Source organism: Triturus cristatus, chromosome 2_1, assembly GCF_964204655.1.
Source record: "Triturus cristatus chromosome 2_1, aTriCri1.1, whole genome shotgun sequence".
Classification (NCBI taxonomy): Eukaryota; Metazoa; Chordata; class Amphibia; order Caudata; family Salamandridae; genus Triturus; species Triturus cristatus.
This window is the reverse complement of record NC_140581.1, coordinates 503,815,131-503,830,197: the sequence shown is the minus strand read 5'-3', so window position 1 is coordinate 503,830,197 and position 15,067 is coordinate 503,815,131. Positions and strand designations below refer to the sequence as shown.

Here is a 15,067-nt window from a genome sequence, read left to right as displayed (position 1 = left end):
CAGCAGAGCATCAGGCGGATGATCAGCTCTTTGTTGGGTTCTCTTGGACAAGAACATGCAGGGTAGTGCAGAAAAAGATTCTGTCATGGTGGATAGTCCTCTGCATCAAAATCTGCTACACACTGACCATGAAGCAGCCTCCTGAAGGTTTGAGGACCTATTCCACCAGAGCCAAGGCTGCTACCACTGCATTTGCATGCGGAGTGCCAGTACTTGACATACCAGGCTGCGGCGTGGGCCTCGATACAGGTTGACCAAGAACTGCTGCTTTGACATCAGTGCCATCAAAAAGGCATTTTGGTCATTCAGTCCTGCAGGACTTGCTAATTTCAGCCATTCCACAGACCCACCCCCTTGGGAGGTATGGTTTTGGTATTTATTCTAAACATGAGGAATCTGCGGTTAGAAGTATCCATCAGAAGAACAAGTTTTGTATGTTCAGTAAAGCGGTTTCTGGTGAATATTCCATCTACCCAGTAGAAATGGCTTAACTTACCCCTCCCACCTTCCTGTTCTGTGAACTTGTCAACTTTCCAATATAAAAATGTGACAATCTAGGAATGTGCTCTCTGATATTGACTTGTTATGGGCTCTGCATCCTAGTTTGCGGGAACTGTCAAAAGAAACTGATTTCTACGCATAGAGATGGTGCTGATAAGTGGCTCTGGTCGCCACTTCTGGGGTGGAACTTAGCACAGAGCTTCATGACTCCACCTACCGGCATGTGCCAGCAATGCTCTTAAAATCTTCCAGATTCAGTCTGGCACCTGAGGATATTCTAAAGGTAAGGAATCTGCGGTTAGATAAAGTATCCTTCAGAAAGAGTATTACTGAAAGTAGGTTATGTGTTTCTTCTCACTGAGGGAGGCACCCAAAAGTGACAAAGTTCAAAACTTGAACTTTGGACTCAACTTGCACTTTTACATCAAAAGGAGGAAGGCTTTTATGAGCAACTGCTTAGGCCAAAGTTGCTAGACTTATTATCTGTCTATCAACCTTTGCTACACCCTTCTAGTACACGAGCACATGCCACAAAAGTTAAGATGGTTTAGGAGTCATTCTGCGAACATGTGCCTGTCAGGCTCGAGCAAGACGACTGCCAGGGCCAACCCACATTTTTATTGATATTGTGCTCTTAAGGCTTGCTGTTGTAGTGATTCTAAGTTTGGCCTCAAAGCTCGGTATGATCTGTTTGCCTACCCAACGATGCCTAGGAACCCGGAGGCAGTGTTATTAGGATTGAGTCCCAGAATAAGAAATATAATATGAAAGCTAGATTTATGAATCTGGCATCGCCATTAATACTAGTATTACGGGCTATAGCCATGCAATGGAAAACGTAGTCCCCTTCAAGGCTGGAAGGACGCAAAGACAACTGATTAAGTTAAGGGAAGCGGAGCAGAAGGCGAGGCTGTGGTTGTGGGAGCCACAGATAACAGAATATTAGCCCAGGCCACAAACTGGGACTTTATGATGCAGTCTTTGGATACCAAGAAGGATGAGAGACCACTGTGAGATGCAGCATGCGAAAACGATATGCAACTGAGATTGCAGTGGGGCTCATGCATGGGATATATTATCAGATAAAATATGAGGGAGCCCCTCTTTGTGATGTATTGGGACCTTTTGTTTTTAACTAACGCCTCCTGCCTTCTATCCTCGCTTCCTTTAAATATGGAAACTAGCTAAAGCGGATGGATGCCTTTGGCACACTCAGTCCCCCCCCACCCCCCGGACCAGTAAATTAGAGAGTAGATATGTGACGGCTGAACGGAAGACATTGGGAAGTGTCTTACCATGGCGTATATTTAAAAGGGACGATCATTTGGACTGTGTGTGGCAGGACTCGTACTTTGATACAGTTGTTAGTAAATGTACAGTGGGTCAAGTGAAAGAGGTAATGATAACACATATTACAGATGCATGGTAAGTTGTTTGCTAATTTATTGAAAAAAATCTGTTTACTGAAGCATTTCAGCTTCATGGTGCTGCTTTCACCCTTTCTTATTATTACTTACTGTGGAATTTACTCCTATATTGACGAGAGAGCCAGGCCAACTAAGTAGGATAAGTTACCTTAATAGTGTCCCTGTTTTAGTTTGTAGGCTCTTTCCCATTATCAGCATCCTGCTGCTAACTTCTCATCCAGGTGGCAAAACACCAAACCCGTTGTCTCCTCTACAGGAAGTAATTGGCAAGCGTGCACTTGCGCGCAGGAAAGAGGTGGGGTGAGGGGGAGGGGCGCTTATTCAACAATGCAGGGATTTGTGCACGATGCACGTTTGGAAGTCTCTGGGATAAAATCATTCGATAAGGTTGCAGCTTCCCACTAGGTGACACCCACCCGCTGATAACAGTCAAGAGCCTACAGAATAGGCACCATTAAGGTATGTTTATCCTTCTTCTTATGGTATGCATTTTGTGCTACCACTGGCCATGAATGAGTACAGACATACATTGTATACCCTTTGTTTTAAACACATTTCTAATATATTTGACTGAATACTTCTTTGTTTTAATTAGGCAATTAGACAGCAATAATGAGCCCTGTCTTACGCTAGGAGGTTACTTCTGTCCACAGTGCAGGGCGAAGTACACTGAGCTCCCTGTAGAGTGCAAACTCTGCCGTAAGTACTTCATCTCGTTTCTCCATAAACAGTTATGCTCTCCATTGTAGTCCTAACTCCCTTTAGTTGCACTAAATAAAGAGTGCTTGATTTACTTGGCATTGTGGATTAGAATGTAAAGATTGAGTAAAATGTGAATGTTTTTAATGATTCATTTTTTGGAATTACAGATTCTGCGGTAATGGATTTCCATTTATAGACCAAATCACTGGGTGGGTGGGACTGTTCAGTGCTTATGACTATTATGGAAATTTCCCTATGAGAGAACAGGAGTTACAGGTAAAATATTATTCCCTACTGTGGCCCTCATGAGTCTGCCGGGATATGATGCTTGGAATCTGAGGGTCCGAAATATCCAATTTCGACAATTATCGCGACAGCAAATTCAAGTTATTCATCAAAAACATTCTTGAAATGAGGAATTGCTCGACAGCAATACTGGGTCCCTTATCATATGACTTTCCTGATTCTTGGAAGAAACCTTCTGTGAGCAGGTGCAAAATGTCAGCAGAAATGCTGGTTTTGTTGTGGAGTGCTGGGTCAGGGTAGAAGAAGGCAGGAGGAGCTTCGGGAGGGAGAAGAATTGTTGTCAGCTACCATTGTTGCCCCAGGCTCTGTCATTGAACTGGGTCTCTCTTCCCTCCTTTGTATTTGAGGGTGATTGAGAGGATGTTCTGGGGCCTGTTGGGGGAACATTGTATGCTTCCTCTGTGATGGTGAAGGTGACTAGGAAGTTAACCATGAGGGTGATGTGAGTGAACAGCACCTGTGCTCAATCAGTGCTTTGTCCCAAGGGTAATTCTGTTAGTGGGAGAGGGTATTGCAGTGTATAGTGCCTCATGAAGGATAGCAAACAGGATTACAACCCTCTGTCTCATTCCCCTAATTTCACTATGTAGTGTTACATTATGCTGTGTGATTTTAAGTGCAAAAGAAATCAGTGGCCTGGCTGATATTTATCTGTTGGCTGACTGAGTTCTGAACTCTTTCCCTCCACACTACATGTCTCGGAAGCTTTTAACTGCTTGCCCTCAATACCCCTCAATACCCTGAGAGTCAAGTGCACAAAGGGTGTACTTGGCCCAGTTGGCAGAGACATAGTAGGATGGTCCCCTTGACACCAGTGGCAAGCTACCTAAACAACCACGGTTTGGCCCCAGTAGTTCCTGTGGCTTCCTTAATGGGGTCTGACAGCTGATCTCCTCGGTGAGCACGCCATGACAGATCTGCTGATCAGTGCAGTGCCAGATCAGTGAACGAACGTAGTGGAAAACATGGGATTTACTGTTTTTCTACGCAGAGCCTCACTCGGAGATCTGCCCATCCCCTGCCGTTTGCTTCAGTTCATTCATCTTGTGCAGATTCTGTGAGGCTTGGTAACTAACAGACTGTGGAATCCAGCTAGACACGTTGTTTAGACACCATTTAGGCGTGGTGCTGGCATGGTCTATCTTCCTCAGGATTGAGCATAGTGGTCATTTTAGATGCAGGAAGCAGTACATTCAGCGGCGGCTCCTCCTTTAGGGTGGAGGAGCGTTTCCCCACTGCAAATTCAAACACGAAAAATAAAATGATGATAAATCAATTTCATTATCATTTTATTTTTTGTCCTGCAGGCTGCCAGCCGAGCCGCCTTAGCCAGTCTTAGGGTGGGGCGGGCCATTCTGATGCCGGACAGCAGCTGAAGCAGTATGAGAAGGGAGGGGTGGGCACTGTTAGTGTGCATGTCGGTTTGGCCATCTTTCTTAGGATGGCCATCCAATATGCACACTTAGATCTCTCCAACCCGAGTTGTGTTGCCACAGCCGGGTGGATAAAAGGCACAGACTCCCAGTCCCTGTGTGAGTACCAAACTAGCCACGTCAGACCAATCCTAGTGCTTCTCTCATGCTGGGTAATAGTATCACCAGCTTGGGAGCAGTGTCTGGATTGGCCATGGGGAGTCTGGGAGCCTGTGTAGTGCACCCATGTGCTACCGGGAGTTGGTTACTCGATGCACGAATCACTTCTGTCTCCGGAGAGTGAAAGTAAGGCCACCTGTAGCTGCTGCAGCACGAGGCTCTGGGCCGGCTTCAAGGCACACAGTATTCTGATGATGGAGCAGTACAGGACGCATCGTTCCTGTACAGAGGGGTGCACAGCCACCTCTGACTGAAAGTGCACCCAAAGCACTGCGCTCTGGGGAAGAATGCCCTTATGGTCCCTCAGATTAACAAACTCTACTCCGGTGGCAGAACTTTCTCCTACCTTGCTCCACGATATTGGAACTCTTACATAAGTGCACTTACATAAGTGCTCTAATTTCCTTAAGTTCAGGAAACTCTTGAAAGCGGAACCCTTCAACAATTGATTCCCTTTCCTAGCCTTCATTACTCTGTTCACAGCACGGAGATGCCCTTTCGGGGCTGAGTCCAGCGCTCTATAAGCTCATTCATTCAAGGTGGGTAGAAAGACACGCACAGAAACGTTAAAGCACACAAAACTAAATAAACCATCACATCCCAACACAAGCTGTTGAGTAAGGTGCAGTGTTTGAAAGATTAGTGGTTCTGCCATGTCCCACATGCCAGAATCCTGCATCCTATCCGTCATTTTACTAGACTGCTTAGGTGCGCATTTTTGTGCTCTACACATTCACACAATACCCAAAATATCAATTCTAAAAAGAATTGCACTGTGGTATCTGATTTTATGTTAAAATAACATTGCAGATGAAATCTTTGCTGTTGAAGTCTGTGTGTCGTCGTTAGGCAGCGCTCTAGTGTCTCTGGTGATACATCACCGTACGTATTTTGTCACCACGTTTGGCAGCGCACCACAACTGTAGCGTGGCTCGCGCGCAGTAAAACAGTATTGATGTGTCACAAAGTCACTTAGGCCTTGTGGGGACAAAGTCTACAGCCTTCACTCACCTCCGATAGCTGCCATTAATTTCTCTACCTCCTGGACCAGGGGGAGCGGGGAGGATCAAGGGTGGGATTCTGTTGTCTTTGGTATCTACATATTGGTCCTTTCAGCTGGCTGTATGTGCTCGTTAGGCCAATGGCGATGCGTTTTTGTGTATAAAAAAGTTTTGTATCTTGTAATAAAGATTGTAAAAAAATACATTTATGATTGCAAATCCATATGAACCTTTTTGATTTAGACATGCTATTAAATTTGATCAACAACATAGGTAACTACTGCATTCATCGTCATTGAATTAAATGTATGTTCATTTTCTCACTTATCTGTTTCACATCATATACTTTGGTCTTTTTCTCCTTCAGCTTACACAATGAATCATTTGTCAATAATGTAATCAATGCATAGCGTTTTTTGATATCTGGTATTCCAGATGCTAAAGTCTTATGGCATATGATGACCTAGACGCCGCTGCTTTCACAAATGATTTCCAAGCCCTTGGGACACCCATCAGTTTTTCATCTTTATGCATTTCACACGTTTATCACTTCTGCCCATTTCTGGACATTCCTCTGTCATGGCTCCTTTTCTGGTGGTGATACCCAAGACGTTGTGCATTCATTTTCTGAACTTGCACCTGTCCTTTTCTGTTTTTATTGTCATGTCAGTCTGTAGTGTAACGTGAAACTCACAGAGCGTTTCATAAAGCATGCAGAACTGCTTAATTGCCTCTGGATCCACACAATATAGTGACGTTCATGTTTGTGTAATAGGATCCGCATGCATACGCTAGTCTGTTTTATTTTCTGTCCACGTCCCCTAAACTGCATTTAATGGAGTGTTTTTTTAAATGATGATTGCTAAATAATGAAATGTTTCTCCATTTTAGGCCTCACATTGGTTTCTGCTCCCCACTTGGCGCGATCATATCACCATCTATTTCCGCTGGATCCCTTTCAAGAAATTGCTCTGGCAGAATACCAAGGAGAACGGTATATGACTATAGCCTGCTGAATGCAGTTGCTGTTTCCAGAAACTAAATGCTTGCATGAAATGGATTATTTTCATAGTAGTGTTACTTCTGCTGTAAACCAAGCTTTATCATCCATTAGTAGATTAACGCTTTGTGGTGGGACAGGGTTTAACAGTTAAACACAATTTTAATGACCCGGCCTCACTATTTTGGAAGCCTTTTCTTTGGTATTGAATGATTTATTCAGTTGGTGTTGTAGGGTCTCCAAAGTTGGGGAGAGGTGATGCCATCTCTGAAAGATGGTTTAGTTAATTTCTTGCCTTCATATTCTGCATTCCCAGATTACCAACTTTTGCCCAAAAGGTTGTATTGAACAAAAACCTTTTGTTCTGACGAATTTAGGAATTTTAAGGATTTCAGTTACATTTATTTCAAGGAAACCTTGAACTTATCCACTATACCAACTCACTCATTTGCAACATTCTCTCCGGTGTTATGTGCAGGAAAGTTAGTGATGATCTTCATAAGGGGTTGCTGATAAATGCTTTATACAAACTATGTGTAGGAGGCTGGCTTAGTATTTGGTGCACACTTATTTAAGGCAAGCACCTTGCACTAATCCAGACAACCCTTACGGTGATTTTAGTTGTCTTAGACAACCTTTGAAAGCACTCTTAAGCGGTAGCTGTGGAGAGCAGCCTTTAGTCTTACCCAGAAGGAGTGTTAAGCAGCTTTTTTTTTAGCAGATCTAGTCATGTAGTGTAGGTTAAATGAAAACGAACCACATAGTGTATATATAAAAATAGTTCTATTTATTACACAACGCTCACCAACACATTGATATATCTCTTACCTGGAGATATCAACACCAATAAACAAGTATACTTCAATTGCAAATAGGAAAGTAAGCACAATACACAGTGGTCTCCAGGGGGAGACCGAACCATATACAAAAAAATGGAATGCGAACTACGACTGAAATCAGGCCTTGGACCAGGAGACTCTGAAGAGCTGGGGAGACAAGGAACTGCCTCTGTGGGGTTCCTGGTAAGTACTCAGGAACCCCACAGAGGCTATGTGCAGATTGGAAACACAGCTGCATACTCCATAGAAGTCAACTGGAAAGTAGCGGTTGCAGTTTTGAAGAAGGACCCTTCCCAAACGACCTTCAAGAAACCCTGTGAAAGACAGACGTTTGAGAGTCACCCCACCTGTGGATCCGCCAGGAACCAGGATACCTACACCAGTGAAGCCGGGTGTATATGTGCGAAGTGACGTTGGAATGGAGGACTTTAGGACAGATGCCACTGGCGAAGAGTGTGCAAGAGTCCGACGGAATCCAAGGGTGGGTTCTTGATGAGAAGAACCTGCAAGCAGAGTGAACATAGTCTATGTCACTCGGAGGTGACCAGGAGGCACAGAAAGAGCAAGCCCACCGATGTCAGAAGATGCAGGAGTGAGGACGGTCACATTGTCGCTGCAGCTGTGAGGACCAGGCAACACTGAGGAAGAACAGGAGCTGTGCATGACTTGTCCTACATCAGAAGTCGAGAACCAGGGGGTTGGTGTCTGGCAGGAGCCCCAACAAGCCTTGGCAGCTCCAACAGGTGTGGAAAGCTAAACAGCAGGAGCAACGTTGGGACCAGCAAGCCACAAGGCACTCAACACAAGCAGGAGAATCCGAGCAGGCCTGAGCAAGCAGGGGAGCCCACTAAAGCAGGAGAAGAGCCTTGAGTGGACCCACAGACTTGGGGCATAGGAGTCGCAAGAGGACCTCTAGCAGCTCACCAAAGATGAAGGCCCACAGTGCGGAAGATGCGGTAAGGACCAAAATCTTCAAGCCCGAAGATCCTCATAGTGCAGAGCCAACAAGTCTTGGCAATGGCAAGCCAACGTGGTGCACAGGGGTTCGATCCCAGCAGTTCCAACGATGGATATTGGCCTCAAAATTGCAGAGAGGATAGATCAGGCCTTGAGGGAGTTGCAGAACCATCACCTGTGTTGCTGAGCAGTTCGAAGTCTGTGGGACACCAGGAGCAGCAGACCTGTCAGCTTCGTTGCGGTGCCTACAGATGCAGGGGAGTGACTCCTTCACTCCAACGGTTATTACTTTGGGTGTCCTTGATGCCCACAGGACTATTGAAGATCCTGGATGAAGCACAGACAACAAAGATGTGCAGAACAGCGATACCAGGCGCAGTAGGAGTATTTCGTGATGCAGTCTCTGTTCCGGGCGAAGTCCATCAAAGGCCAGGTGTCTAGATGGTTGAAGAGTGACGTGGTTTCAGGCTTGAGTCTTATCCCATTATGAATCTGAGGACCACCCACAGGTAAGCCTTTTTATATCATAGGAAATGGGTTAGGACGACTCAGGGGTCCCTCCCAGTGGAGGAGCTGGACAGAGGGGACGATACTTTGTCCAGTTTCGTGCCACAGCGGGAACCAATGGGTCCCTGAACTGACTCAAACCGGAGTATGCAAGGAGGGCACCAAACGTGCCCTTCAAAGCTGTCTGGTGGCACTGGCAAGCACCCCCACCCCAACCCAATACACCAAGTCCTCTCTTGGAGGTGGTCACACCTCCCTGTGACAGGAAACCTATTGTTCTACCTTCCCCTGCTCAAGCTCAATTCAGCAGCAGGAGGGATGAATTGTGTCTGGGGTCAGCAGCAGGACCCCTGTTGCCAGTAGTACTGGGGGCTTCCCGGAGGAGCCCCCCAATGCATGGAATCATACATCCAACACTGGTAACTGTGTTGTAGAAGGATTCCAACATGTTTGATACCAAACATTCCCAGGTTCGGCCCACCCACTATATAGTTAGCCATTGCGTAGTGACGAATGGCCACTATATGTATCAAAATTGCTGACCACACTTACAAACCCTGAAGAATCGACTCTGGGGTTTGAAGGGGTGTCCTGCTCATGCAGGGACACCCACACACTAATAACCCAGCACGTGCCTTCAGGATTGCAAGGCCTGCCTTAGGGCTGAATTAGAGGTTTTAAGTGTAGTGACCTCAGATATAAGGAAAAATGTCTGTTGTAAGTGGTGCTAGCACCATCTTATACAGGCTGCAATAGCAGGCCTGTAGTCACAGTTCAAGTGGCCTCTCATGAGTGGCATAATAATTTCTGCAGCCCATGGGAGTCCTCTGGTGTACCTATGCCATGATTACCTCAGTACCATATACTAGGGACTTAGTCATACACCAGTAGCCAATTGTGGAGGTAGAGAAGTACTTAGCATGTCAAATTTAGTGAAGAAGCACAGTTACTGGAGTCCTGATTAGCAGAATCCCAGACAGACTAGTCAAAAAACATACTGACACCAACAAAAAGTGGGGGTAACCATGAAAGCAGATCCTACTTTCCTACACTATGCTTCTTTTAAACAACAAGGATTTATGTTAAAGAGGCAGTGGAACATGTTGCCCTCAACAGATAACTCCATAGAGGTTAAGGTGTAATGTAGGAGCTAAGAAAGCGATTATTAATTATTGTTTTATGAACTTTTACCCTCCTAAGAAAATTTTACATATTATGTACAAGTAGTTACTCTAAATGTGTTGTGTTTTTTTTTTTTTAATTATGGTGTTGCCCTTTGTGAATTTATTGTACAATTTGGTGTTATCATCATGTGACTGGAGTTTGTAAAGGTATTGAATGATGATACAAAGCAAACATTAAATCTAGTTGTGAATATGGGTGATCCCTGAAGAAAACCTGAATGGGGAAAACCTTGTGGAACAAGTACAGAGATGCTGGTACCAAAAAGACTAAAACATGTGTTGGGATTTTCATCCACTTAGGACAAAAGAAAGTGGGATGATCCACTGTGTCAAAAGCTATTTGGAGGAGTTGAGATACATTTATCCATGAAGAGTCATTGTGAGGCAGGTAGAGCTTGTGGAGACTGTAACTCTTTGCTGTTCCACCTGGAGGCCGCAGGTGCAAATGAGGACACAGTTTAAACTCTGCCTGCACCATGCAGAGAGTTTACTCAAAGTGGGAGGTTAAATCTTTGGGACGCACAGATCTGTACTCTTAGATAATTAGGAGGTTCTGCTATCCATTGCAAGACATTTGAGATGTAGTTTCAACCTGAAAAACCACCAGAGTTTACACCTAGGTGTGTATACACACAACATGAGACATGCTAGGTGCTTACCTAAAAAACCTACCAAACATTTACAAAGATATACTAACTAGTGGCAAGTGATGTGTGAATCCCTTGGAAGATTCAGCCTCCCTTAAAACCACAGCGAGAACAGTGCACATGCAGGAGAGATTGGTTCCATTTGTGAAAGTTATGGCCTCCTAAGACCGCCCAGGGTTCTATGATGGTCATCATCATCAATTTGTAAAGTGCATACACCCTTGAAATGGACATCTGTGCACTAAAGATAAAGAGTCTGAAATGTTCATAATAGAGGCAAGCGGCTAGAAGACAAAGGTTTTAATTACATTTCCTCAATTTAAAGACATACTGTAGAGGCTCAGGAGAGTTCTTAAACCAGATTCACATGCACAAATGGAACAACCTCCCTCTTGGTGCAACCTATGAAAGGCACATCTTTCTAAAAATTCACCAGAGATGACAGAGTCTATAATGTCCTCTTAAGAGAGAAGGGTGTCGCCCAAGGAAGATGCAGCTTCCAACTAGAGAACCACTAAAGATTAAAGGTCTGTGATGCCCACTGAGGAGGTGCGACCCCTGGGTAATATAACATCCTAAAACATAGACCCTGTTGGGCCCACTCGGGAAGTACAATGCAGATTGGTCGATCCAGGAGGGATGGGTAACACAAAGGGCTTCCAACTAGAAAACCTCCCTAGATTAGAGATTTGTGAGGTCCAATTAAGAGCTGAAACCTGTAGAAGATGAGGCTTCCTCTAAAATGAAGCTAAATATGAACACTATAGGGTTCACCTAGGAAGTGCAACAAGGAGATCCAACATAACGTCACACATAGCTTTGAACCACAAAACTGCTTCCGATTAGAGACTGAGATGCAATTAAGGGGGAAGTAACAGACATTGGCAGTCCCAGCTTCATGACATTAAGCAACCGAGTGCAGAAATTATGCTCACCCACTGCGGGTTAAGAGAGTGGATTACGGTGTGGGCTCGGAAGGAGCAAGTAGACTGTACCTGGTCTTAGAAGGCCAAAACATGGATATTGCCTTTATAATCTCCATTCTTCACCTTAAGTAGGACAGTGTTGAATGGATGGCAGATGTGGCCAATCGTATCACTTGTAGGTGTGAACTGGAAGAGGTGAGCAAAATGGGTCAATTTTTTTATCCTGGAAATTACATGGTTGTTGTAATAGATACTCCTGCAGTTAGCTGTGGGTTGTAAAAGAAAGGAAACATCCATGAGGGTAAGTAGTTCTGACTTAACAGTGTCATGGATACACACCTTTACAAGTGCAAATGAGAACCACACAAACCTGCGGCGCAAGTACAGAGCACCTGTGGGTGATGCAATTGTTAACAGGCGGATATGGAGCAATATCTCTGGGCAAGATGTCAGGCTGACTGAATGTGATTTGATGGTGTTAGACTTGGCATCTTTTGGCGTGTTTCCCCTGAGTTTTTGCTTTATGACCTCCCGGTTTTGACTCTGTTTCTGCTGGCTCAGTGTCTGCACACTTTTCTCAATGCTAAACAGTGGTAAAGTGCAAGTACTCCCATGGTAAAATGTGTTATGGATTGGTGTTTCCATGATTGGCCTATTTGATTTATGTGTCAGTCCCTATAAAAAGTGCACTGTGTGTGCCAGGGCCTGTAAATCAAATGCTGTTAGTGGGCTGCAGCAATGGATTGTGCCACCCACACAAACAGCCTGTAAATGTAACTCTGGCCTGCATTGCAGAGCCTGTGTGCAGTCTGGTACTGACATGTCGACTTGGCAAGTAAACCCACTTGCCAGGCCCTAACCTTCCCTTTTCTTACATGTCAGTCACCCCTAAGGTAGGCTCAAGGTACCCCTGTGGGCAGGCTGCAGTGTATGTGAAAGGTAGGATATGCCCTGGTGCATGTGGCATGTCCTGATAGTGGGGAACAACCTTTACAACGCAACTTTTACAACGCACTACCATTACAACGCATTTTTTACAACGCATAATCCATTACAACGCATGACATTACAACGCATGACACTACAACGCATTTTTAAAAACTACCTTTACAACGCATTCCATTACAACGCATACTACCATTACAACGCATACCATTACAACGCATAATATTACACTATACTATCCAACACTTACCCTACTGATGCACCCCCTGGAGTTAGAATAGTAATTTTTACCCCTATACTATCCAACACTTACCCTACTGATGCACCCCCTGGAGTTAGAATAGTAATTTTTACCCCTATACTATCCAACACTTACCCTACTGATGCACCCCCTGGAGTTAGAATAGTAATTTTTACCCCTATACTATCCAACACTTACCCTACTGATGCACCCCCTGGAGTTAGAATAGTAATTTTTACCCCTATACTATCCAACACTTACCCTACTGATGCACCCCCTGGAGTAAGAATAGTAATTTTTACCCCTATACTATCCAACACTTACCCTACTGATGCACCCCCTGGAGTTAGAATAGTAATTTTTACCCCTATACTATCCAACACTTACCCTACTGATGCACCCCCTGGAGTTAGAATAGTAATTTTTACCCCTATACTATCCAACACTTACCCTACTGTTGCACCCCCTGGAGTTAGAATAGTAATTTTTACCCCTATACTATCCAACACTTACCCTACTGATGCACCCCCTGGAGTTAGAATAGTAATTTTTACCCCTATACTATCCAACACTTACCCTACTGTTGCACCCCCTGGAGTTAGAATAGTAATTTTTACCCCTATACTATCCAACACTTACCCTACTGTTGCACCCCCTGGAGTTAGAATAGTAATTTTTACCCCTATACTATCCAACACTTACCCTACTGTTGCACCCCCTGGAGTTAGAATAGTAATTTTTACCCCTACACTATCCAACACTTACCCTACTGTTGCACCCCCTGGAGTTAGAATAGTAATTTTTACCCCTATACTATCTAATACCTTAAATGTAATTTAATATTATGCGTTGTAATGGTATGCGTTGTAAAGGTAGTATGCGTTGTAATGGTAATGCGTTGTAAAGGTATTTTTTTAAAATGCGTTGTAGTGTCATGCGTTGTAATGTCATGCGTTGTAATGGATTATGCGTTGTAAAAAATGCGTTGTAAGTGCATGCGTTGTAAAAGTGTGCGTTGTAACGTCATACATCCCCTGATAGTGAATTACTGCCAATTTAGTTTTTCACTATTGCAAGGCTACCTGTTCCCCTATGGACAGAATGGGTAGTTTGTTTATACCATCTTATAAACATAACTGGCCCTTGGAACTAGGTAGAAAAATAAAGTTTAGTATGCCTGAACTCAGAATCTAAAGACACATCTTTTAGTAAAGGTGATTTTTACATCTGGAAAGTAGGTATTTTCTTGCTCATCCATCTAGTAGGCCTCTGCTGGGTTTGTGGATTGACTGTCTGGCTTTTTGATGACAAGGGATGGGGAGCAGCAGTGGCTCGAGATAGTCTAGATGGGTCAGGAAAGTGCTGAATAGACCTTGGCTGCATTAAGAGTAGGGGGAGGAGATTTCCTTTCACCCGAATGGGCCTTATCTGCCTCTGACAATGCCGTCTCTACCTCATGCCAGGAAGCTACACCAGAGAGGGCAGAACTGGTTCTGGCTGGGCACAGACACACTCTGCCTGGGAGGACAAAGGATTTTGTGGTATAAATATTGGGGCCCAAACCCCTGAACTTTAGAACTCTTTTGGACCAAGAAGACTGGCAAGAAGAGCTGGAGAAGCTGTGAGGAGGAACTACCACTTTGCTGAGTGCTTTTCTGTGTTGGCCTGCAGTGGCTGCTTCTGTCTTGGGCAGTGAAAGGACTGGACTGAACTTTCTGCAATCTATTTCTGTGAGTTTCTCCAAGGGCTTGAAGTAGAGCTTGCCCCTTGTTCAAGAATTCTCAGGAACAGCAAAGACTTCAAGTTCTTCTGCCCTTAGCACTGGGAACTGTGTGTTTTGTGCTGCAACAGAAGAAAAAGCAAACCGACGCCGTCTAGGACGCTGCTGCCGACTCTGTGTCCTGAAGGCACTGCAGAGGGCACCACTGCAACGCGACCCTGGTCTCACTGATGACGCCTGCTGACGCCTCCACCGAGCCGCTGCTCGCATTGCGCCCTTTGGGCTCTGCACCGCCTCGCTTCACGACAATGCCTTGGTATCCCCGATGACGACGCTCCATGCCGAAATCGCCACCGCTACTTGCACCGTGGTTCGAGGGCACCGCTCGTAAGGTTACACGATGGAGCGCCCTCATATTTTATAAAGTTTTTATATAGCGCGAACTTGACCCAAACCGGGTATCAGAGCGCTTTACATAGCACCAGTTACGTTACATGAGGACACACATTCATTTTTTTTTTTTTTTTTGTTAGGCACGGGGAGATTGTGATTCGCCCAGAATCGTAGGATGT

The 15,067-nt window shown here is 44.7% G+C and overlaps 1 protein-coding gene across 2 annotated transcripts in view; it reads left to right on the top strand.

Annotated features, from left to right (window-relative positions):
• Positions 1-15,067, top strand: part of GTF2H2C (GTF2H2 family member C) — a 349,036-nt gene that overhangs the window by 308,273 nt on the left and 25,696 nt on the right. For both annotated transcript variants that reach the window (XM_085632380.1, XM_085632381.1), the window contains 2 exons: positions 2,524-2,627; positions 6,421-6,523. In XM_085632380.1, the coding sequence (XP_085488506.1) occupies positions 2,524-2,627; positions 6,421-6,523 (207 nt within the window). The remainder of the gene's footprint in view (positions 1-2,523; positions 2,628-6,420; positions 6,524-15,067) is intronic.